Source organism: Somniosus microcephalus, chromosome 16 (assembly GCF_052327205.1).
Source record: "Somniosus microcephalus isolate GS21.2 chromosome 16, FLI_Smic_1.0, whole genome shotgun sequence".
Classification (NCBI taxonomy): Eukaryota; Metazoa; Chordata; class Chondrichthyes; order Squaliformes; family Somniosidae; genus Somniosus; species Somniosus microcephalus.
In genome coordinates, this window is record NC_141002.1 from 47229959 (window position 1) to 47256120 (window position 26162).

Genomic DNA, 26162 nt, shown 5'->3' on the forward strand with positions numbered 1-26162 from the left:
GGATGTTTACTACTACTTATTTGCCAATCTTATACTCTAGCTTTAAACAAAATGGCACCCAGATAAGATTGTTTTGTTCTTCAGTGTTCTGTATTCTTGTGTGGAAGGAATTGGTTTTATTTAGCACATACTGTTGGTTTACTGTTGCTTTCAAATTACTTTCTGTTTTCTTGTTGCCACCAAATGTATAAGAGCAAATAACTTGGCATTGGTAGTGTAATTACAAGTGCAATAGCATCACAATCCAGAGACAAGCCTTTTATCTATTAGAGTGGCTGTGTTTTTGTGTCTCCTCTTATTTATCAATATTCACTAGATGTTAATCTTGATAGAGATTCAAAAGGTAAAACTCAGTAAACCTTTTTTAATGGAATTCTAATTAACAGTACATTACATACACTTCTTTAAATTGGTACATCAGGTGGGCGGTGGGCAGTGAGCAGGGTGTCCACTCCACCCACCCAATGACATCAGTGGGAGGCCCAATTGATTTTCGTGATCAGGCCTTGTTTAAATACAGGAGGTGAGTTGCCAGCATTAACCACACTGCGTATGGACAGCTTTCCATTTGGGAGAGTGGGAAATCCAGCGGGGCAGAGACTGAAGTGGACCTGCAGCAGCAGTTTAATGAGGAGGGCTGAAAAGATTGGGGAGGGTCAATGGAGCAACAAACTGAAGTGGCAAGGAAAGATAAAGAGCAAGCAGCAGGGAGTTCAACTTAAGGAAAACTTTAACCCTTAAAAGTTCCAAAGATAATGAAGAAAAAGTCATTACCAGACTTGCTTCCATCTTTAATAGACCGATTTTCTGATCCCTTTATGTAGAGCCGCAAATGGTCACATCCCGGCCTCTACTGCCCTGTGGTTTATGGCGGATTGAGGAAGCAGCGGTGGCAGTAGATTGACACAAAAATGACATTTGGGTCTTAATGGTGTCACAGGATCCTCATTTTAATATATTAATTAGACCCACGCTAGTTTTGGGCAGGAGCACTGACCAGCTAAGTTGAGGCCCATTCAAAAATTGCAACAGTCAGGCCACCAACACTAAGTTGCCGTGTTTTTTTTTTCAGTTTTCATCCTACGACCATGCGTTCACATCATTAAAACACAGTAGTAGGGAAATAAAAAATGGCCCGCTTGTATTGTTTACCACTTGAAATCCCAACCATATCTACATTTGAGGAATGTTGCATGGGGATGTACAAAATTAAAGGGATCCAAAATGCACATTTTGGCAGAGAAGTCTCCAGACACTGAAATCTGTCAACTTCCAATTTTGATTGGTTTTGTCAGGTAGATGACAAGATGAACAGACTTAGAATAGTAAAAAAAAAAACTGGTGTTCCTTATTTAACTCATCCCAACACATGCTTTGTGTCAACTAATGATGGTGCAGCAACTGGTCATTAAAATGTGTGCAACCTAAACTCTAGTTGCTATGCTTTATATTCTGAAGTCAATTTAACCTCCATCACTGCCAACATTATGTATATGAAATTTTGGATGAAGAACAGGAAAAATGAAAGGAAAAGAAGCCTCAATTCAGAGATTTGCATTCAAACCTAATAATGTCACTCTGTAGCGGTACCACCGAGTGTCCCTTACTGTACATAATTCTCTTTAACGATGTTTATATAGAGTTTGCATGTACGGGGCGTTGCCCCTTTAAGAGCGCGGGCAAACGCGATGACATCACGTCGCAAACCACATGACTACCCAAACGCGGGTAAACGCGATGACGTCACGTCGCACATCACGTGACCACCCCAAGCGCAGGTAAACGTGATGACGTCACGTCGCAAACCACGTGACTGCCCAAACGCGGGTAAACGCGATGACGTCACGTCGCCAACCACGTGACTGCCCAAGAGCGCGGGTAAATGCGATGACATCATGTCGCAGATCACGTGACCACCCAAGCGCGGGAAAACGTGGGCAAACGCAATGACGTCACGACGCAAACGACCGGACTGCCTAGTCCGTCCTCGTGGCATCCCCCTTGGGGAAAGACCTGCTCCATGGCTCTCCTGCATCGATCTTTGTTGTTTTCTGGAATTCATCTAAACCTACATTAAAGACCTGTTTGATTGTTCTCCTGAGTTCGACCTCCGTTATTAGTTAGGAATACGACAATTCCTACATTGGTGACCCCGTTTTTCGTGAACGTTTTTCACGAAAGCAGCGCAGCCGGACCCCGATTTTTGTGAACGTTTTTCACAAAAGAAGCACGCCATGGAAGCAAAAGCCGTTTCGCCGACGCCACCGCAATACAAGGAGCAGCAGCCACCCTCGTGCTTTATTCTGGTAGAAGCCCCGTTCGCCCAGTGCAACATCGATGCGGCGCAGACCACGTACCTGTATACGGTCTCCGTACTGGACAGCTCTACCGCCTCTCGGATCGTCCGCCTTCTCGACAACCCCCAACGGAACAGCAAGTATGAATCCCTCAAAGCGCGGGTACTGCAGGTTTTCGGGCCCACAAGATCGAAGCGCGACCCCGCGGAGATGCCACGAGGGCTCACCCCTCGCAGCCCACGAGGACTCACCCCTCGCAACACACGAGGACACATTCCCCCGTTGACGCCGCACTAGACCGTCGGCCTGCTGGTCGGTGTTTTCTACCACGCGCAGTTCGGCGCGGTGTCAAAGCGTTGCCGCCCTCCCGGCAGTTTCCCCCAAGAACGAAACAACAACCGACACTGCAACCACTGAGGTACGGGTCTATGGGCATCCCGCGGCCGCGAACGGCCACGCGGGACCATTGCTGTCCACCCCTGATCACAGATCAACACAGCAACTGGTCACTCTCTTCTGTGTTACCGCTGTAACACTACATCACGCACCATCTCCTGTGCGTTCCCGACTTCTGAAGAGTGCGCTCGCCTGCTCGGCGAGTTTCCCGATCTGACAAGACCCACGTTCAACACCTCCAGGATCGCCCGTTTCGACGTTCCCCGCAGATCATCGACAGAGCCATGGACCTCGACCGCCCGCCAGACAGCACCGCCTTTTGGCCACACATTGTCGTTACGGCACACCAGGTGCGACCGCCCGCCAGACCGGCAACCGGCCAGATGTTTCGCACCGGTGCCCACTTCGTGCCACAGGCCGCAGAGGTCGCACGTTTCCGCGGTCCTTCACAAGGCTGAATACGTTTTATTCGCCTTGACGCATACAGGGATCCACTCCAGACCCCATTTACCGGACCACATTTCGGTCGACCACTTGGGGGGCCAGCACCTTCGGACCTCGCTCGCCCCGTCGGAACAGCACAACCGCCGAGATGAGGTCGGACACCCATTGTCGTTACGGCAGACCAACTGCGACCACCCGCCAGCCGCCCAGCAGCCTCCGTCTCGAGACTACAGGAGTCGTTCGGACAGGCTCGTCAGACCACCTCACTTTGTCCGTTAAAGCGAATTCTGGGGGGGCACATGTAGCAGTACCACCGAGTGTCCCTTACTTACTGTACATAATTCTCTTTAACGATGTTTATATAGAGTTTGCATGTACGGGGCGTTGCCCCTTTAAGAACGCAGATAAACGCGATGACGTCACGTCGCACATCACGTGACCACCCCAAGCGCGCGGGTAAACGCGATGACGTCACGTCGCAGATCATGTGACCACCCAAGCGCGGGCAAACGTGATGACGTCACGACGCAAACGACCGGACTGCCTAGTCAGTCCTTGTGGCATCCCCGTTGGGGAAAGACCTGCTCCATGGCTCTCCTGCATTGATCTTTGTTGTTTTCTGGAATTCATCTAAACCTACATTAAAGACCTGTTTGATTGTTCTCCCGAGTTCGACCTCCGTTATTAGTTAGGAATACGACAATTCCTACAACTCGAGTTAATGGGACAGCACCATTGGGGCAACAAGGTTCAGAGAAGACACTAAAGCAAGTGTACTTCTTCCTATACTGTTAGATGATAAAGATTATCCTGCACTAATGAAAGCTAAGAGGGTAACCACTATGTTTCTGGACAAAATTACCCTCTTAATACATTGTCTCCCATGAAGGGTCTTAATGTAAAAAAGAGGTGCAGTCATTCTTCAAGTCTACAGTGCAAACAAGTGATGTGTAGTGTCATTAGTATCCAATATAATATTCTGCGGCTGTAAAAGTAAAGGATATTTCATATGAATAGCACTTTGGAAAGTTAATTGTTTGGTATAATAGTGAAATGACTTTTTCTTTTAATGATTCACTGATCCTGTTGTATCTGTATTTGTCTCATTGAGTATTTCTTTTCATCATACAGGCATTGGCTGTTGCAGGTCTAAACCCACTGCTGAGGAGAAGCCATTCTCCAACACAGTTTTCCAGACTATGTGCCACACCTCCAGAAACTCCATGTAGTAGGAGGAGGTTGCAACAGCGTATTCCAACGCTATTTCTGGATGGCATTGAATCTTATGAGAAACTAAACAGCAGCCTTCCATCAGTAAATTGTAGTTCCTGGTACACTGACAACTCAAATGGAAATATCAAAAAGGCCAGGCCAGTCTCTCTGACCGTACCCTATCCCTTCAGGGAAAGGGGAACTGAGCGTCATGGCAGCGCTGGTAGTTTAGTAGAGGCGGTAAGTTTACAATTAGTATTGAATATTTCTCTGTTACTCTGTTAATAATAGAGGTGTTAGAGAAGCTCCCATTCATCTTAGCAAGAGATTATGGCCTAAAAATTCGGTGGGCTGCGCCACCAGTTAGCGCCTAAAAAGGGCACTCAGTGGCTTTTGCGCCACTGGCCACGGCTCCCGCGATATTTAGCGGGGCGCTAATGGCGGCGTTTGCCTGTAGCGCTGCGCCGCCACCGATGACGTCATCGGTGTGGGCAGCGCCTCGATCGTGATATTTGGTCGCACCCCCCCTGTAGCGCCGGTCGCAAATCGCGACCGGTTCTCGGGGCCTACCTGTGGCGGTAGTGGTGCAAATTAAGGTGGAGGTGCGGGGCGGCCATTTTTTTCGGTGGCCGCCTGCCAGCACCTCCTCGTGCCACCATCCCCGGCCTCCTGATCTCTTTCCCCCCCGCCCCCCCCCCCCCCCCCGGGCAGTGCCGGCTGTGTCCCGAGTGCCTGGCACTTCTCCTCGGTGCCGGGCTCTTTTGCCGGCACTCGCGATCGGTCATCGCACTGGTGCAGGCCCCTCCCCCTTAAGAAGGGGAGGAAGGCCTGCAGTACCGCAGCGTGTGGCGCTGCGGCACGTTGCGCTGCGATATTCAGTTTCAGCGCCCCAAGAGGGACGCGGGGTGCCTCGAGCAGCGCCCCGCGTCCCTCTTGGGGCGCTTCAACTGAATTTCCGGCGGGCGCAAGCGGCTCCGTTCGCAGCGTTAATTCCGGCGCCCAGGTGAGGGCGCCACCGAATTTCTAGGCCTATTTCTCTTGTAAGTGTGATTATTTTGGGTGCAGGTGACATTATTTGTACATGATGTCCATGGGAACGGTACATTTCCTCTTACACCTGTTGACAGCGTCAAGCACTCGCAGATCATTTGTAGTATGGGTTAAATGCATGGTAAAACACCCTCAACATTGGCACAAGCCATTCATGTAGAGCAAGATTGCCCTGTTAGTGCTGAATGTGTAAGCAATCTATCAGTTCGTAAGCCCTAGAGATCCTGGACCAGTTTGCTGAGATGCTAAATTCCTACCAAACTTTAGATTTAAATTCCTTTGCCAACTTTATCACAGCTCCAGACTTTCAAATACTACAACAGAGTGAGTTTTTCTCACAACCCAAACAACATGCCCTACATTTGTGAGGTATTCACTGACCGATGATTCCTACTCCAGTCTTTTTAAAAGGAATGTTCCAGGATAGTTTAACATAATATAACTATCAAGGACTTACTTACTGTTAAGATATTCATTGTTAAAATCAAGTGATTTTTATGTTTAAAAAAAATCCATTCTATTTTCACACTACGCTTTGTTGAATTGGCCACTGAACAAACCTCCAACTAATCTGAACAAGGAATATTTGAATAAATCCACAGCCCATCAATTCTGAATATGATGTTGATGCTCAAGACTCCCAATAGGCACTAGAAAATCCTTCTAAAATTCATTGAAAGTAAAAGTAGATATTTACTTTATTTCAACCTTTTGAATGCAAAATATTGAACTAGATAGCCAAAACAGTAGAGTTTAAGTCAGAGGAAGTTGTGATCAAACCACAATACTCTGGTCAGTGTGCCTTGAATAATGTCTCCAGTTCTGGGCACCAAGACGCAACCACTGGAAGCAGTCCAGAGAAGTGCCACGAGACTGATCCTCAGTGTCAAAGGTTTGAGTTATGAGGAAAGACTGGGGAGAATTGGGCTTTTTAATCTGGAAAGGAGGCATCTGAGAGGTAATCATACAGATATATATAAAACAGTTAAGGAAAAGGTAAATCTAGCATAATACTTTAAATTAAATTGCAAGACTAGGACAAAGAGTGAACAATGTATGGTGTAGACTTCCAGAAAAAGTACTGGAAATAAAAACCCTTGAATCATTTAAGAAACAATTAGATGCTGCACTGGGGGAGGGGATATTAGGGTCCTTCTGGATGGATGAATCGAGATGGACTGAATGGCCTTTCTCATCTGTAATTATTTTGTGAGCTTGTGAATTGAGGATTGTATAATCTATAATGCTGTTATCAGGGCAGTCTTGCAGTCTTACATGACATCAGCATCAGAGGGTCATTAAGAAGCAGTATTTATTGCATCTGCAAAATGTCCAAGAATAGGACTGTCTCACAGTAGGTGTGAGGCTAAGCTGGAGGGTGGAGTAAAATAGACAAAATGATTAACAGAACTAATTTGTCCATTTGTCAAGAAAGATCTTAAGTGCAGCTGTATCTGCTAATTTAATTTAAACTGTGTTACTGAGCTAAACCTGAACTTTAGCATGTTCATCAGATCAGAAAAACACCATTCCCAGACAGTAAGTGTAGACATAACCACATTTTTCTGAGCCTTTGAATGGTGCTGTGGAGGTGTAAGAAAAGGCAGATGGATTCGCCTTCTGGTTTTTTTCTCCCTTCTATTCCTCAGGAAACACTTTACATCCTACTTGACACCTGCCCAAGATTTCCACAGTAGTCTTAAGAAATATTACATAGCAAATAGTGGGGGAAGGCCATTCAATCATTCTGTCGCGTAGTACCTCAGCGCACCGTGTGCTACATGCCATAGGTGACATATTTCAAGGCATTAGAAGAAATTATTTATGCTTATTATGGCCAAATATGATATTGTTTTGTGGTAATGTCTATTTTATATATCTGCCTAAAAGGTTCTGATCTCAGAGGGGCTTGGTCGATACGCACAAGACCCAAAATTTGTTGAGGCAACAGCCCAAGAAATTGCTGATGCCTGTGATATGACATTCGAGGAGATGGAAAATGCTGCAGACAACCTGCTCAGTGGCAGCACCAAGGCTAGCCCAAATGGCAATCTGTTACCCTTTGTAAACTGCAGGGACTACCAGCAACAGGATATTGTGCAAGACTGCACAGAAAAGGACCAGGACTGTGGAAAAAGTGAGGAGGAATTTGCAGATGAGATGATTTATGTAAGCACTCTGTAGTGACAGAAGATGGTTTTTATTATTTGCTTAAATCAGTTTGTTTCAGAAGTGCCTCACTGTTCTTGTGACCTGAAGTAACCAGAACAGCTGCTTTCTTCATTTGCTTTTGTGAATCGGGAGTTGAGCAATTGTAGCTCTGAGTGCTTTTTCTAAAAAAAAATTAAAATTATTATAAAAATCATGACTTCAGGTAGCAAAGTGGCATGACCTTTGAACCTGCAGCAGAGACACTATCCAACATCTCAAATATGCTAAAACATTGTCAGGGTCATGAGAGTATAGGAGGGACCCTGGAGATGTTGGTTGTCCAACAGAGGTTGTTTGTTTATCTGAATGGTTGGCCAAACAACAACTAAATCAGCCTTGGTTTTTAACAAAGAAATGCAGATGAGGACACGCACAAACACATGTATACACACAAAATATATCTTGTGAAGGATTTGTCCCTCCTACTACAGAATACCTCAGAAAGTAAAATTCCTTGAATCTTATGCTCTGATAAGAAAGAGAATTTAAGTGATGGATGCTCTGTAGGAAAGAAAAGAGGAAATGTATACAATTAGCACATTCTTTTAGCCATCCCTGCTTCAGCTTTTTTATGATGGAGTATGTGTCAGTAAGATGGCCTTTTTAAGAGTGCTTATATCCCACCTTATAGTCAAACCGTGAGCTGTTGTTGTTCATCCCACTTATTTCCACTGGGATTGCATTCTGAAAGCTGGGCCATTTCTTATTTTGATGTGGCTTGATTTGTGTTTTAGCAATTTTTGACCAGCCACTTTCTGTTTTTTTTTCTTTCATGATTGTCTGATCCTTGTTTTTTTCTGGTACAGGGTCATTTAATTAAATGGAATCACTCTGTGTTCTTGCAGCATGCATCCCATAATGAAAATATTTACGTTTTAGGGAATAATACTTTATTTAAAATTTGTAGCTTAACTGATTTCAGTATCAAGGTTCCGAGTATAACACATACCATTTATTCATGGTCTGCTCAGATCCCACATGTCATTTTGAAACTATTTTACATTTATTTAAATGATTATATAGTGGATCTGTGGCAGATGTGGGTCTGTAATGAGTTAAGACAGTGGAATTTTTATTAAATAAAAAAGTAGTTAACCAGTCTACCACCGAAAACCCATTCTCTTGTGTTCCACAAGATATGCAAAAACAATGCAATAAAGCGTGACTGTAATCAAGACTATAAGCATATTAACTTTAAAACGTAGATTATTATATATATGTATGTATGTGTGTATATATATATATATATATATATATATATATAAATATATATGCATCACACTGAATAGATATAGATATAAATTTATATTTCTATAGGTATGTGTGAAATTTATATCTATATCTATTCAGTGTGATGGTTTCTTGTATTTACTTTTGTTTAAGAACCTGTAATACTTGAATTCAGGTCAGTTTTAGTATTTAAAAAAAGACACACAAAAAAATTGTGCCAAGCAGTTCCTTTCCAATGGATTTGTTGAATACACTGGTGTATATTTGATGCATGAAAATCATTAAAGTATGCAAGAGTGCCAAGCTATATATATATATATATACATACATTTTAACTTTTAAATGCTTTCTAAGTCTGAATCAAGTAATCTTTTTTTTTAATCAAAATTAAAAATGTATATATTGTAGTTACTATGATACAACATCTTCACATATTTAACATATACTGATTTTGCATATCTTGTGTTCACTGTTGTAATTGTAGTGATTGTTGCTTTTTGCTTTCACCCTGCCCCGCAATCTCTTGGAGTGTTTCTGGGAGGAGGTGCAATGATTATTTAAATATACAATTTATTTTAATTTTTCCCCTGACCCTTTCACGTTGCAGTGTCCTGTTCTTGTGCCTATATTAAAAGTGGAATCTCAGCTTTTTCTTTAAATTGTAAAATTCAAAAGCTTGCAAGGTTCTCTGCCGTGAAGCTGTGTTTTCTGGAGAAATCGAGCTTGTAGAGTGCAACAAAAACAGAAGAAATTACTACCACCAGCTGGGCACTTGCAATACATTCTGGGTAAATTAATGCCACTTTAGTTAGCTTGTTTTATCTAGCTATATCTTTACTTCTCCCATAAAGGGTCATTCACTGATGAGAAGAGATATTTATTATTTTTCATTTTCCTAAATTCTGTGATAATTTTTATATAAAACAGCTGTCGACCAATAGCCAGCCACAGTGGTGTCATCCCACCCAAAATGCACTGCGGGGAAATTAAGCAATAGCATCCCTTGGTGGTTAAAACAAAAACTGCAGTGTTCTCAATTGATCCCTACAGCACAAAAGTGGAGAACTTTGACTCATAAAATTATTGGCAGTGAACTTGACCTTGAAGATTGTTTATATACAGTTTTTTTTAAACTGCGTAGCAATTTGAATTTCTAAAAATATTATCCAGGTCATTTTTACTTTATGTATTAGATAAAATACATGAGTAAGAAATGAGAGATATGAAGGTGCTGACACCATAAATTTGGAATATACACTCATTCTGCTGATAGAGGCAACATTAGGTATGCTAATCAGACCTAAGTTACATGTTTTAATTATTAATTTAAGGTAGTTTATTTCTGTAATTCATAATCTGAGCTTTCTCGGTGAAAGCTATAGCGTATATTCTTTACACTCAGAGGCAGTATGCTTAAGAATTGATTTACATATGCAGCTAATTTTTCCATAAACAAAAAATGTAAGTCCTATAATCACTATGTCCTTAGTTATGAGGAAGAGCCTGTGCAATCATTGTCATTTGACCTAATTTACATTTGTTTTATGGTATAAGGAGAAAATAAATCATGTCCAACACACCTAATCTGAGTAAGTACTACTTTTACAAAATTCAGAAGAAATGATCATTAGACAATTAGGGATAATAGTTGGCCCGTGGAAATTATAGGCTTGTTAGAAAATATTTCCCTATATCTCAAAAAATGTACAACCTGCCTATACAAAACATGGAAAGTATATTATGTAATTAAAACTAAGATATTAACAAAAATATTCCAGGTAATTTAACATACATTATTTTATGTTTTTAAAGATATTTGATACATTATGATGAGAAACAGTTTCAATGTTAATCACTAACTTTGAATGTACTATGAAACATTTTTTAAGAAGGGACCTCCATATATAAGGTTGAAAGAGGGAGAGGAATGAGTAAATTGCTGCAGTGATATCAAACTCCTTCAAACAAAGGAGAGTTTCATTTGTACTTCGCAAGTTCTTTCCAATTTTAACTTTTCACTGCCCCATTTGGATCCAGGGTTGGCAGTGCAACCCATGCCATCAAAAGTTGTTAATTGCCTGCTCAGCTACTGCCTTGGTTAAAACTGGTTTCCACTTCAATGAGTAAAGTGTTTTATTTACTTATAACATATTATCCTTGTTTGCATATGAAGCAGTGTTTTCCTTAACAGTACAGGTTTGGGAGTTTTAAATTTCATGCAGTACCCCACCCTGTCATCTGCAGTTTGTTGCTTGGGATGTATATAAATATTATAAGGGGCTGTTATTATTTCTAGGAAGGGAAAAAGCCTTGAAGAGCTTGGCATAATTTCATCACTCTGAGATCAAATATGAGCAATGTTACACACTGCTATTAGGATGTGATTGATGTCTTCAGTGTGAATTGTGTGGTTGTGTTATTTATTGAACAGTTGTGTCAATTACTGGCAATGCCAGTGATTCTCCCTTTTAACTGTTAAATCTCCATGAAGGCTTTCACACTTCCAGGCTTTCTTTCAATATGAACTGGGGGGGAAAAGATTTGTTATTGGAAGCAGCATAATTGCTCCCAAACCTACCAATAGATTGTTTAGATTGCTTCTCTCCACATATATGCAGAGAAAACTGATAGAAATCCTTCAATCAGGGCTGCAGAATGAGGTCCCTACATTTCTGCAGCTTGCTAATGCTCCTATCTTAGTGTAGAGGAGGGTGTATCTCTTCCACAGACAGCAGGTGCAAGAGTTTGCAACCTCTATGAATTGGCCAGTGCCTGAGTTATGCCCTTAGTGGCATCGATGCCACTGACTCTATGCTAATCCTGAGGGGAGAGAAGAGATTTAGAACCAGCTGAATACACTGTACTTCCAAATTGGGACAATTTAAACACAATTCCAGAACTCATTCTAAGTGACAATATCAATACAGCAGAAACCCAGGAATTGAGTGGCAGCCTTAAATTCACTGCACCCATTGGTTGGTATGTAATTTACACTAAATAGTTTATTTTGCAGAGTTTGTTTCCACTTTCTGAGGATTATGCCCCGAGTCCATTAGGAACAGTGTGACCTTGGTGTATAGTGTGATAAACCTGATGGTGATGTAGAACCTGAAGGAGTATATATGATAGCTGGTATCATGTGATGGGCACCATCGTCTGGCAAGTTTTGATTATTTAGGGTGGGGATGGAGACTGCGCACTGTCAATAAATAAAGAAATCATCCAGCGCACACGATTATCTGTTAAACAAAGATTTAATGTACATTAAATCTGCAAAAAATGTGGAAATATAGTTTTATAAAATGTATACTACAAACAAGACAAAGGAGCCCACAACTTTAAGCTAAATTATTTTAAATACCATTTGGTGGTTAAAGTTCTCATCTTCACAACATTATTAAATAACTGCTGTTTCAAACATTTTTAATCAGTTTTGATTATCTCCCTTTCTATTTTTGTGTTATGCTTGCACCTAGTGATAATGATAGTGTTGTCAAATTGTGAAGGGGGAATTAAAAGCTTCAGTTACAAACTATTCATGCTTTACCTGTGTCCAGCATCAGCTCTTTTTTGTTCCCCCCCCCACCCCCCAATCTTTTAACCCTCTAAATACAATTTCATATTGAGGCTAATTATAAGCAGGTTTTGCATATTTAATTTTTATTACAATTATATACTGTAAATTAAAGAGGTGCTTAGAATGTAGCCCTGTTTATTCTGGATGTACAATATTTATAGGGTTTTTTTGTAATGTGGTAAAAATTTAATTTCTGTTGGAAAATGTTGCTTTGCCACACAGTGTGCAATATATAATATTCGATGGGGTTAGAATTCCTACGAATTGAGCACATTAATGACATGCAAGCCTAAGGTCTTACTGAACTGCGGGCAAACTTCTTAGAATTTCAGCATGGAACAGGCCTCATAGTTAGCTTTATATATTGTTGATCTGATTACGCACCCCAGGAGCTGAGGTGCTGCCGCTGTGTGTGCTCGGACACAAAACAGACCTAATCTTGCATAATTTAATTGGGCTCTGGGGGCCTCTGTCATGAACGTAGGGTGCTAGCAGTCTGCGAAAGGCATGAGGGAGGTGCATGGGGGAAAAGGGCAATGGGGATGTATGGTTACAGGGGGCTAGGGGATTCTGTAGACACTAAGCAAGGGTGCCTGAATTTTTATTGGCAACATTTTAATGGTGGCTTCTCCTTCAATGCCTATTTGGAATGGGCACTGTGTGGCTGGAGCACTGCTCCGGCTGCATTATGAGGTAACGGTCTGATACAACACCTTTGCATACATTCTTTAAGATCTTCACTTACCTGAAAAAAATCTGTTTTTAATTGGAAACAATTTAAATGAAATTTTTTGTTTAGAAAAAGAAATAGAACATAAAGCATGCAGCGAAGGCAGTGCAGGTGTTTGTAGTCGTCTCAGAAACTGTGTGCACATTTATGAATAATTCGCCTTTTTTTGGCTGCACAAAGAGAAGCTCAGGAGGGGAAAACTTTACAATACAACAGATCTGATGGCTTACGATGCAGGGTTTCAATGTGACTATATTTAAGGGTGATTATTGGACTGGAATTCCACATGCTGGTCAGCTATGAAAAAGGCTAAGGGTCGAGAAAGGGGAGGAAAAATTGTAGCTTGTACATTTGAAAAGCACTTGCCTTTTACAATTATATTTAAACTTTTTTTTCCTTTAATCCTCTAAATTATATGTGTCAGACACACATGGTAACTGACTAGTTGTGGAAAGTTATTTCTGTCAGGGACTTGAGTGAATCCAGAATTATCTGAAACACTGTCAGTAGATTTTGCAAAAGCTGTTGTTTTATTTAAATTATTATTATTTAGTATTGCATGCAGAATACATGGTTAATTCCCTACCTTTTTGTGTTCTCTTTACCACCTGTTTGAACAGTTTTGAGTCACTAAATTCGACACTTTTGTACGCTGTTGGAAAAAAAAACAGAAAAAGAGTTCATTTGTAAATAACCAATGTACAGTTTGTAACTGTAATGTTATTCTGTCTATGGTGGGATAATCCGTCTTGCCCTCGCACGTAAAATTTAGAATGTATTGACCTAAAACAAGTTTTAAGTTAATCTTTGATTTGGACAATGTATATTCCTGTAAGATTGCATTTTTATCTAAGGAATGATGTTATTAAAAATTGCAAATAAATTAAATTTCCTAACAGCGTGTCTCAGTTTGTTGTTGTTATGATAGCCCACAGTTAAGCACTTTTTCTCAGTGGATGTTACAGATATGTTCATCTAGAGGTCAGAGCAGACTGCATTGATCCCTGCCTGGTCTGACATTCATGGTGACTCAATGGGGTCGATTTTGACTTTTAGGCAACTGATCATCGAAGCACACTCATTTAAATTTAGCAGGCAAGCTGCAGGACTTCAAACAGGCATCCCAATACACCTTCACGGATTGAGGTCTCCAGATCGAGCCAGGACACAAATTCCAATTCTGTACTCACAATTCCACAGTTTTCAACCCATTCACTTTAATGGAGGGAAGATTTCAGGCTGGTGAATGCAAAAGTGACATTTCAACCCTGAAGTCCCACATATTGCAAATGAGATAAATGAACAGTTAATTTGTTTTGGTGATGCTGGGTTCGGGATGACTGTTGGCTAAGACACCAGGAGATTTCCTGCATAATACCATGGATTCTTTTAAGTCTACCTGACAGGCAGATGGGGCCTCAGTTTAACACCTCAAGCGAAAGGCAGCAACCTCTGCCAATGCAGTGCTCCTTCACTAAAGTGTCAGTCTGGATTATGTACTCAAGTCCTGGATTAGGGCTTGAACCCACAATCTTCTAACATCGAGACGTGCATGGTACCACAGAGCCATTTTAACACAGGCAATTGGTCATCCAAGTTCTATAGATGAAAGAAATGAAGCTACAACTTGCATTTGTACAGCACCTTTAATGTAGAAAAACATTCCAAGACATTTCACAGAGCCATAATCATAAAATTGGACACAAACCAAAGAAGGAAATAGTAAGAGGGATGACAAAAGCTTGGTCAAAGACGTGGATTTGAAGGAGGGTCTTAAAGGAGAGAGGCAGAGGGGCTTTGAGAGGGAATTCAAGAGCATAGCATCGAGGCAGTTAAAGGCACTACCACCAGTGATGGAGATACACAAGGGGCCAGAGGAATAGGGGTACAGGAGCGTTGTGGTGATGGAGGAGTTTACAGATAGGAAGAGGCGAGGACAGGGAGCGATTTAAATATGAGGATGAGAATTTTGAATTTGCAACATTGAGGGGCTGGGAGCCAATGTAGATCAGTAAGGTCAGGGGTGATAGGTGAAAATGTTGCAGAGTTTTAGATCAGCTGAAGTTTACGGAGGGTGGAGGATGGGAAGCTGGCCAGGAGAGCATTGGAATTGTCGAGTCTGGAGGTGACAAAGACAGGAATGAGGGTTTTAGCAGCAGAAGGGCTGAAGCAAGAGTGCAGACAGGCGGTTTTTATGATGGGGGTGATATGGAGTCCGAAGTTTAGTTTGTCGTCAAATAGGATGCTAAGGTTATGAATAGAAGGATATGCTGATCGGGTTAGGTGAAGTAAGGTGGGAGGAGGCTGGTGTGGAGCATAAATGCAGGCATAGACCAGTTGGCTCTGTTTCTGTGCTGTAGACTCTGTAATTCTATGTAAGGTTATAAATTGAGATATACCTTCATCCTTAATGAGGGCATATCTCAGAGAAAACATGTCATAAATGTTTTATTGCATTTTCTGGTTTGTTTTTAATTCCACCTAAAGTAAAGGAGTCAGAAGACATGGTACATAGAGGACACTTGATAAGACATAATGTAGCTGTCTTACTCTGTTCGGTTTCCTGAATACGTCAGCAATATCAAGCAATTCTCACTGTGGGTTCCCGAGTTTCCATTCATACTCACACAGCATTCTTACTATCTGTACAGGTTCCTGAACCTGAACATAAATGCCATCCTTCTCTTCTCAGGTCCCTGAGTACATAACTTATCGGAGGCACCAGCGGCTGCGGGACATAAAGCAGAGAGCAGTATGTCATATTTGCACATTAATTGGTTCCTAAATAAGTGACTCGTGCACATGTAGCATCTTGCTCTTAGTAAAAGTTAAGTACGGCACTTGTGCGTGTGCATCATCCTTATTCCATACGGTTTCCTGAGCACGAACTGTCCTTACTCTAGACCCAGAAAAGTGCTGTAGCATGTCATTACAAAACATAATTGGAGGCACCAGCAGCGGGACGTAAAACAGAGAGCGGAGGAACAGCGCGGACCTAATCGGAGACACCAGCGGCCGCTGCTGGACATAAAACAGAGAGCGGAGGAACAGCGCGGACCTAATCTGAGACACTAGCGGCCACTGCTGGACATAAAACAGGGAGCGGAGGAACAGCGCGGACCTAATCTGAGACACTAGCGGCCACTGCTGGACATAAAACAGGGAGCGGAGGAACAGCGCGGACCTAATCTGAGACACTAGCGGCCACTGCTGGACATAAAACAGGGAGCGGAGGAACCAGCGGCCACTGCGGGACCTTCCACGATTTCCAAAAAAAAAGGTGTGATGTCACAGGACAGCAGGTAGGTGATTGGTTGGTGAGTATTAAGGTTTTTTTCTCTCTAACCTAGGATCAGGAAATTATAACAAATTGTATTAAATTTATAGCTTAACTAAACTAATTAATATAACTATAAATAACTATAAATAAGGACTCTATTCCATTCTTCCAGTTTCTCCATCTCCGCCGCATCTGCTCCAACGATGCCACCTTCCACACCAGTGCTTCCGACATGTCTTCCTTTTTCTGCAACCGAGGATTCCCCTCTACTGTGGTTGACACAGCCCTCGACCATGTCCGTTCTATCTCCCGCACTTCTGCCCTCACCCCTGCCCCTCCCTCCCGGAACCACGATAGGGTTCCCCTTGTTCTCACCTTTCACCCCCACCAGCCTCCACATTCAACGGATCATCCTCCACCATTTCCACCACCTCCAAAGTAATCCCACCACCAAACGCATCTTCCCCTCACCTCCCCTTTCAGCATTCCGTAGGGACCGCTCCCTCTGAGACACCCTAGTCCACTCCTCTATCAACCCCAGCACCCCTTCCCCTTCACCCGGCACCTTCCCGTGCAAGCGCAGGAGATGCAACACCTGCCCTTATACCTCCCCCCTTCCCACTGTCCAGGGCCCCAAACACCCCTTCCAGGTGAAACAGCGATTTACTTGTACTTCTTGCAATCTAGTATACTGTATTCGCTGCTCACGATGCGGTCTCCTCTACATTGGGGAGACCAAACGCAGATTGGGTGACCACTTTGCGGAACACCTCCGTTCAGTCCGTAAGGGGGACCCCGAGCTTCCGGTCGCCTGTCACTTTAATTCACCGCCCCATTCCCACTCAGACCTCACTGTACTCGGGCTCTTGCATTGTTCCATGGAAGCTCAACATAAACTCGAGGAACAGCACCTCATCTTCCGATTAGGCACTTTACAGCCTTCCGGACTCAACATCGAGTTCAATAATTTCAGATCATAACCTCGGCCCCTACTTATATTTTTGCTTATATTTTATCCACATCTTTGTTTTGGCCCTTTCCCGCCCCCACTTTTTTTTTTCTCTCCCACATGGCAGCTCTCTCTCATTCTGCCAGAACATTTCACACCTAATCTGAGCCGTCTTTTGTCTCCACTAGTCCTATCACCATCTCGTCTCGTTTTGAATACCTCTTAATGTCTCTTCACTTCTTTTGTTCCCTCCCAGCCCTGCCTTTCGATCTATTTCATTTCCTTTCCAGTTTTGAAAAAGGGTTAGACCCAAAACGTTGACTCTATTTTCTCTCCACGGATGTTGCCTGGCCTGCTGAGTTTTTCCAGCATTTTCTGTTGTTATTAACTATAAATAATCATTGATTAAAGACGTTAATTAAATAAATAAAATAAGTCTAGACTAAGATAGGGCAGGGAAGGTTGTGTGTCTGGACTGCAGTATGTGGGAGTTTATGGACAGCAAGACTGTCTTGAGTGAACACATCTGCAGGAGATGTCTCCATCTCAAATCTCTCCGGCTCAGAGTCATTGAGCTGGAGTATGAGTTGGAGACACTCCGACACATAAGGGAGGGGGAGGAATTTCTGGACAATTTTATCCAGAATACAGTCACACCCCAGAGGAAAGCACAGGTTCAGGAAAGGGAGGGTGTGACCGTTAAGGAGACAGGTAGCAGGGATTTAGGAGAGGTTGAGAAGGAGGTCCCGCAGACACTGAGCAGGAGGGTGAAGCCCAGGGACACTGAGCAGGAGGGTGAAGCCTGTGTCCCCAGCCCAGGGACACTGAGCATGAGGGTGAAGCCCAGGGACACTGAGCAGGAGGGTGAAGCCCAGGGACACTGAGCAGGAGGGTGAAGCCCAGGGACACTGAGCATGAGGGTGAAGCCCAGGGACACTGAGCAGGAGGGTGAAGCCCAGGGACACTGAGCAGGAGGGTGAAGCCCAGGGACACTGAGCAGGAGGGTGAAGCCCAGGGACACTGAGCAGGAGGGTGAAGCCCAGGGACACTGAGCAGGAGGGTGAAGCCCGGGGACACTGAGCAGGACGGTGAAGCCCAGGGACACTGAGCAGGAGGGTGAAGCCTGTGTCCCCAGCCCAGGGACACTGAGCAGGAGGGTGAAGCCCGGGGACACTGAGCAGGAGGGTGAAGCCCGGGGACACTGAGCAGGAGGGTGAAGCCCGGGGACACTGAGCAGGAGGGTGAAGCCTGGGGACACTGAGCAGGAGGAGGAAGCCTGTGTCCCCAGCCCAGGGACACTGAGCAGGACGGTGAAGCCCAGGGACACTGAGCAGGAGGGTGAAGCCTGTGTCCCCAGCCCAGGGACACTGAGCAGGAGGGTGAAGCCCAGGGACACTGAGCAGGAGGGTGAAGCCCGGGGACACTGAGCAGGAGGGTGAAGCCCGGGGACACTGAGCAGGAGGGTGAAGCCTGGTCTCCAGCCCAGGGACACTGAGCAGGAGGGTGAAGCCCGGGGACACTGAGCAGGAGGGTGAAGCCTGGTCTCCAGCCCAGGGACACTGAGCAGGAGGGTGAAGCCCGGGGACACTGAGCAGGAGGGTGAAGCCCGGGGACACTGAGCAGGAGGGTGAAGCCCGGGGACACTGAGCAGGAGGAGGAAGCCTGTGTCCCCAGCCCAGGGACACTGAGCAGGACGGTGAAGCCCAGGGACACTGAGCAGGAGGGTGAAGCCCGGGGACACTGAGCAGGAGGGTGAAGCCCAGGGACACTGAGCAGGAGGGTGAAGCCCAGGGACACTGAGCAGGACGGTGAAGCCCAGGGACACTGAGCAGGAGGGTGAAGCCCAGGGACACTGAGCAGGAGGGTGAAGCCCAGGGACACTGAGCAGGAGGGTGAAGCCCGGGGACACTGAGCAGGAGGGTGAAGCCCGGGGACACTGAGCAGGAGGGTGAAGCCCAGGGACACTGAGCAGGAGGGTGAAGCCCGGGGACACTGAGCAGGAGGGTGAAGCCCGGGGACACTGAGCAGGAGGGTGAAGCCCGGGGACACTGAGCAGGAGGGTGAAGCCCGGGGACACTGAGCAGGAGGGTGAAGCCCGGGGACACTGAGCAGGAGGGTGAAGCCTGGTCTCCAGCCCAAGGACACTGAGCAGGACGGTGAAGCCCAGGGACACTGTGCAGGAGGGTGAAGCCTGGTCTCCAGCCCAGGGACACTGAGCAGGAGGGTGAAGCCCGGGGACACTGAGCAGGAGGGTGAAGCCCGGGGACACTGAGCAGGAGGGTGAAGCCCGGGGACACTGAGCAGGAGGGTGAAGCCTGTGTCCCCAGCCCAGGGACACTGAGCAGGAGGGTGAAGCCCAGGGACACTGAGCAGGAGGGTGAAGCCTGTGTCCCCAGCCCGGGGACACTGAGCAGGAGGGTGAAGCCTGAGTCCCCACTTGATGTAAACCTGAAATGTAGCCCCGGCTATGATGAGATAATTCAGTGCAGATCAGGTCCTGACCTGAGTTAAGTGTTGCATTTCCCGGCAGCAACAGATGAGGCGGTTCCGTGAACTGGTCCCGTCGGAGTTCCTGGTACCCGCCCCCTTTACACGGAGCAGAGCCCAGGCCCCGCCCCCGCCCCGAGCGGCGGATTTGCATGAGGCGGTTGCAGGAAGTGGCGCGGATCCGGCGGCCGAGGTCGGGTCGGAGTCCCTGCGGCTGGGCCTGAAGCGAAGAGCCTGGGACAGCGAGTGACCGGGCCGCGGGGAAGTTGTGGAAACTCTGCGGACTCGGGCTACTTGTTAAATCTCCATCTGTTTCTAAAGTTGAAGGAACTCTTCGCCATGAAGCCGGCACCCCACCAATTGTTGTCGGCGCTTGGTGGCTTTTTGCTTGTAGTTTCCGTGCGAGGAGTGTTGGGTTTGGAAATTCCCCGCGACTGTTCCCAGCAGGTAAGATGCTTGGTGTCTGATACAGAGTCTATATATGGCGGGGTGGGGATTTACTGCTCAGTACAAGAAAAGAAAGACTTGCTTTTATATAGCGCCTTTCACAACCTCAGGACGTCCCAAATCGCTTCACGGCCATTGAAGTATTTTTGAAGTGGAGTCACTGTTGTAATGTGGGAAACGCAGCAGCTAATTTGCACACAGCAAGCTCCCACAAACAACAATGTGATAATGACCAGATAATCGATTTTAGTGATGTTGATTGAGGGATAAATATTGGTCAGGACACTGGGGCGAACTCCCCTATTCTTCAAAATAGTGCTGTGGGATCTTTTATGACCACCTGAGAGAGCAGACGGGGGTCTCAGTTTAATGTCTCATTTGAAAGACGGCACCTCTGACAGTACAGCACTCCCTAAAACATTTTCTGTTCAAGTCTCTGGAGTGGGTCTTGAACCCACGACCTTCTGACTCAAAGGCGAGGGTGCTACCAACTGAGCCACAGCTGACAATTGTGTTCCTCACAACATTATCATTGTCGATCCTATAATGGGTGGATATTTCACTGTTTTGGAGCAGATTTGTAGGTATGGCTCCTATTTTGTGATGTGTATACTTCATACGAGAGGATAGATTCCACTGAATTGGACATAAAACAGCTACAATATAGTGAATTATATACTGTGGTAATTAGTAACAGAATAATTGTTTCTTGACTCTTGTTTCTGGCTATATTATAATTTTTTTGAGCCTTGTAAATGCTGTTGATGGTAACAGATAAACCTGGCTCATTTCCTGTCTGGATTACCATTTCTGTTGAAAATCTTGGACTGCGATCTTGCTGACGCTCAGAGAGCGGGTTCGGAGGTGGGTCTACTGTCAAAATCGAAATAATTGACTGGACTTGGGAGCCTGCTCCGAACCCGCCTCCATGTAAGTTTCCAAAGTGTCACGTATGCAGTTTCAGAACAGACCCAACACCAAGTGGAGGGGGAGGCATTTAAGATAGTTAAATGCTTGTTAAATGCTCGTTAACTACTATTTTGCCAGCCTATTTCTATTTTACCACTTTTTTAACGAGGTTCGGGTTCTCTATGATTCTCCATTGCTGTGAATAGGTGACAGCTGCAAAAGTGGTATGAAAGCTACCATTTCACACCTGTTCACTTTCCAATGTCAGAAGCTTGAGCCTTCAGGACTTGGAAGACACTTTTGAGCTGTACACAGTTTGGAAGTGTTTGGCATAAACTCTCTATCCGCTGTCACCTCCTTGGAGCAAGCACTCTCACCATTGACAGATCGCTTCTGTCACCCCAACTTCATCTGCCAACTATTCCAGCAACATCGGTGCCCTTGAAAAAATCTCACCTTGGTCCTCTGAATCCCTCCACGATCAGCCCCAACACCAACATCACCAGGCACACCAACAACAATACCAGCCTTCTCTGCAATCACCTGATGCTACACAGGGCATCAGCACCCGACAACATTGCTGCCCGGGAGGCCAGCGATGGCATCACCATGGCCAGATTTACTTCACTTGAAGCTGTACACCCTGGCTGCCACATGATGCGCCAGGTTGACACCACCCCACACCAGCACCATAAAGCATCCCTACCATGCCCAAGCTATTCCTTTCACACTCATCACAATTGGGAGGGGCGTGGGGTGGAGTTCTGTCTCAGCATTCACTGAAACTCACTAAGACACTTCCAAAGGTGAGCACAACTCTGTCCAATAAAGTAGTGTTGAAAATATAGATTTCAGTGTCTGACAACACATTAACAGAAACTTCACATGAACATTGGCTAAACCACCCAAGTGCCTACCCTTGTGTGTTAGTTCGTATGCTTGCAGTAGGATGAGGGTGAGTGTGAGGGGTGGCTAGTGAGATGGGGAAGTGATAATGTAGATAGAGAGGGATGGGCGGAGGTGCAAGGTAAGTTGGCTTGAGTAAGGATATGCAGGAGTAGGGTAGGGAAGGCAGTGTGATGTGGATGTGATGAGTGGCACAGCAGGATGAGGTTGAGTGTGACTTGGCAGTAACGTTTTGTGATCATTGAAAGGCTTGCGTCACTGCAGCCTGGTCCTCCTGATGACATCCCTGTTTGTGCCCTCCTGTGCAATGTGCAACCAGGCTACGTTGGTGTCCTGGGGAGGAATCTTCCGCCCATGGGAAGGGAAGAGGACCTCCCTGCGTGCTGTGATTCCCCCCATAAGCATATGGAGGGAGTCATGGGAGAATCTGGGTGCAGCCATGCACCTTTGTGCAGTGCTGGTCAGTGTTTGAAGCACTTCATTGCTATAGAACACTGACAGCAGAACTGTCAAGATCAATATGGACATGGCCCCTTTAAGGAAACCAGCTGATGACACGTCATCAAATGACATCATCAGACCCACTTAATTGGCCGGGAACTTCGCAGGGCGGGCTTAACAAGCCCTATTAACGTAAAATCACTTGGAGAGTGCGGGCTGCAGTAAGCAGCGGACTGGGACTAACATCGACCCCGCTGCCCCGGACCTGCCTCGGTCGGCGAAATCGCGGCCTTGGAGTGGGCATTGAACCTGCCAAGCTTCTGACTCTGAAATAAGAGTGCTACCAACTGAACTGCACTGACATCACTAACCAGAATGCATGTTTGGGTAATAGATGGGGAGAATTCAATTTATGCCCCCACAAATAGGGATTAGCAATGTTTTTTTTCATTGATTTTTGGATTTTTTGGGGGTGGTGAATCATTAAAAATGATTCTCTTCCCAACTTTGGCGTGAAAGCTCAAGTTTCTTTGGTCTTTGTGCTGACCTTAGGCCCCATGATGCACATGCCTTGTACTAATGTTGCAAGTTGTACATGTATGCAGTGTGTGATGATGTCACTAATGCCACCTGTACATTTGGGATCCAATTTTCAACACCAAATCCAATAAGGAAATTGATGCTTGTTCAGAGTTTGAGCAAAACCTGTTCTCTTGGATTCTTTCTCTGATAAGTTAATAAGATGGTGGTTCTGAACAACATTTATGTAGTAAAACATCCCACGGTGCTTCTTTTTGGTGTAGAAATGTGTTTACATACAAATGTGAACATATTTTGCATACAGTATCTGGTAATGTAACATTACTGGGGTTGGGCATAACAGTCTTCTTGCTTACTGGAAGAACACAAACCTCCCTGTGTCCTCTTAGTCTTGGAGAGCGGAATAGATATTACTTTCATCAGACTCTGAGTTAAGGTATTGTTTATGAATCAGTTTTATTAAAAGCACAAATTAAATTTTCACCCATATTTTAGAAATATCTGTAAAACCCACCTGTTTTTCTCTTTTTTAACCGTTTGATTTTTTTCACTTTCTGATTTTTTTTTTAAAACTCCACCCCAATTTTTATTAGAACTCTCTCTAATTTCCCCCATCCCCAAAAGCAAGCAGTTAACCTCTACTCTGCACTTCACAACGGTGAATACTGTAGGCAATTAGATTGCAGTTGAGGTTGGTAACTAAGCAAAAGGAGAGGATGCTGTCATAAACCTGTAGGTGACACAGCCTGTAGAGCAGACCTGACTCACTTCAACACATTGATTCTGATCATGATGTGTTAGGAAACAGCAGGTGGGAAATTTCAGCAAGCCTGTCATTTGGGATTCCAAAGTTGTAGTGTCTAGATTGTCCAGATGGAGAGATGCAGTACCTTCAGCTCCAACAGTCTAGGGTTGTCACCTCACTTGCTGTGACCCAGATGACCTGTGAATTCAGTGAAGGAAATTAAAGAAAAGTGTAGCCAGAATAACAGTGCTTGTTATGTTCGGCAGTAGCTATGTGCTGAAAGGTACAATGAATATTGCAGCACAGTAATGATCACAGCCAGTGCATGTAAAAAGAGAGGGGCCCATTGTCTCCAGTTTGGTCACTTTGGCCCGGATTTCGCATTAAGAATAACGGTGAGGTTCACAGCTCTCACCGTTGTTGTGGAGTTAATCGGACAGTAACTTCCCGAGTCTGCACATGCGCAGTTAACACAGAAATCCGGAAGTTGCTCTCCGATTTGCCCTGCTCCTCCACAAGCTGCGCCACACCGATACCTGGCCAATAGACTCGGCATTGAAATCCATGTTAGGGAAATACATTTTTTATTAGTTTATGGGATGTGGGCATCGCTGGCAAGGCCAGCATTTATTGCCCATCCCTAGTTGCCCTTGAGAAGGTGGTGGTGAGCCGCTTTCTTGAACCGCTGCAGTCTGTGTGTTGAAGATACTCCCACAGTGCTGTTAGGTAGGGAGTTCCAGGATTTTGACCCAGCGACGATGAAGGATTGGTGATATATTTCTAAGTCAAGATGGTGTGTGACTTCTTCTTGGAGGTGGTGGTGTTCCCAGGCGCCTGCTGCCCTTGTCCTTTTAGGTGGAAGAGGTCGTTGGTTTGGGAGGTGCTGCCAAAGAAGCCTTGGCGAGTTGCTGCAGTGCAACTTGTAGATGGTATGCACTGTAGCCATAGTGTGCCGGTGGTGGAGGGAGTGAATGTTTAAGGTGGTGGATGGGGTGCCAATCAAGCAGGCTGCTTTGTCCTGCTGTACTTACCCACTGAACATGCCAGAAAACGTTAGGGCTGGTGCATTCAGATGTAAGTGAATTTTTAATGGTGTGATAAGTCTTAATTACTGCCAAACAAGCTCTCTGGCACTGAAAATTTAATTTTATAAGTGTGGAGTCTCATTCCTTCAGAATTTAATTATTGGAGATTTTATAAAAATTAAATTACTTTTTTACTTTTTCTGTCTCTTTTATCTCTCTTTTAATCCCATCTTTCTTTCCCTCACTTTTTATTTTGCTTTCTGTGCATGATTTTACATTGAATTAAATATTCTAACTTATACTTACTGGTTTAGACTCTGCGCGTCTCTTCAATCTGATTGGTTGAAGAGCCAAGCTGTTGCTTCTTCCTGCTCACATGCCACAGGCCCCCTGTAGAGGGCGCCGCGCTGGATCAGATGCCCAATGACCGCAAGTTGCCACTCAAAAGCCGGCAAAAGCTCTGGGCTGCTGTAAGGGCAATGAACGGCAAGCGCTGTTCCTTCGCCGCCGACCGCAAAACCCGGGGCATGGTGTTTTTGCTTTTTTTTTAAAGCCCCTCTTTTCTCGTATCCTTCCCAACATCATATGTGTACTCCACACGACTATCCTGCTCGCCAATGGTCTTTTACTGATATGCTCCTGAGTAGCTTTCAACATTTTCCTGTGTACTGTCCAAAACTAGACACTGATCAATAAATATAGAAGCATTGTAAATATGCTCCCATTTTGGTCAATTAGTAAACCCAGTCTTTCACAAATAGTTATGCAAAGTACACCCACTTCCAGATCACACACCGCCATTGCCCCTGAGGTGTACTGCTTGTGTTTCCTTCAAGGACTCTAACCTGGTTCTGTAAAACCCCATTCACTAACTCGCTCATTGTGATGCAGTGAATTATGAAGGGGAATTTGAGAGATGCTAGAAATGCAAATCAAGGAAACTTATTTACGGTTTCATTATCCCTCTGTTGAGTCAGGTTTAAACCAGTTCCCCAATTTCCCTATGGTACTGAGAACTTCCTTCTCTTTGCCCTCCCCCTCTCTCTTTTTGGCAAAGATATATCAGAATTTACATCTGCCAAGACTTTTTAATGGAAGTCTGGATTTAGCTTACTGAGTAAACCCAACAGAGTAAAAGATCAAACTTCATTTAGCTACTAAGAGGAATATAGTATATTATTCCTTGCAATACCACTTAGCTACCACTGAGTTGTCAAAGACTTCAGACACTGATGTATTAAAAATAATTTTATTTTATTTAGCTGCTGCAAGTAGGCTAGTATCAC

At 44.7% G+C, this 26162-nt stretch overlaps 2 protein-coding genes across 4 annotated transcripts in view; both read left to right on the forward strand.

Moving 5' to 3' along the window:
- The window catches only part of LOC147106123 (voltage-dependent L-type calcium channel subunit alpha-1C-like), a 531473-nt gene extending 523712 nt beyond the window's left edge, over positions 1 to 7761 (forward strand). Inside the window, exons 43-44 of the mRNA XM_086008919.1 lie at positions 4269 to 4589; positions 7290 to 7761. Coding sequence (XP_085865045.1) covers positions 4269 to 4589; positions 7290 to 7583 — 615 coding nt within the window. The 3' untranslated portion in view covers positions 7584 to 7761. The remainder of the gene's footprint in view (positions 1 to 4268; positions 4590 to 7289) is intronic.
- A 12423-nt stretch (positions 7762 to 20184) lies between these two features.
- Positions 20185 to 26162, forward strand: part of LOC147106125 (interleukin-17 receptor A-like) — a 67339-nt gene continuing 61361 nt past the window's right edge. For 2 of the 3 annotated variants that reach the window (XM_086008921.1, XM_086008923.1), the window contains exon 1: positions 20185 to 20310. In XM_086008921.1, coding sequence (XP_085865047.1) covers positions 20203 to 20310 — 108 coding nt within the window. In that variant the 5' untranslated portion in view covers positions 20185 to 20202. The remainder of the gene's footprint in view (positions 20311 to 26162) is intronic. The other variant, XM_086008922.1, reaches the window with a different exon arrangement.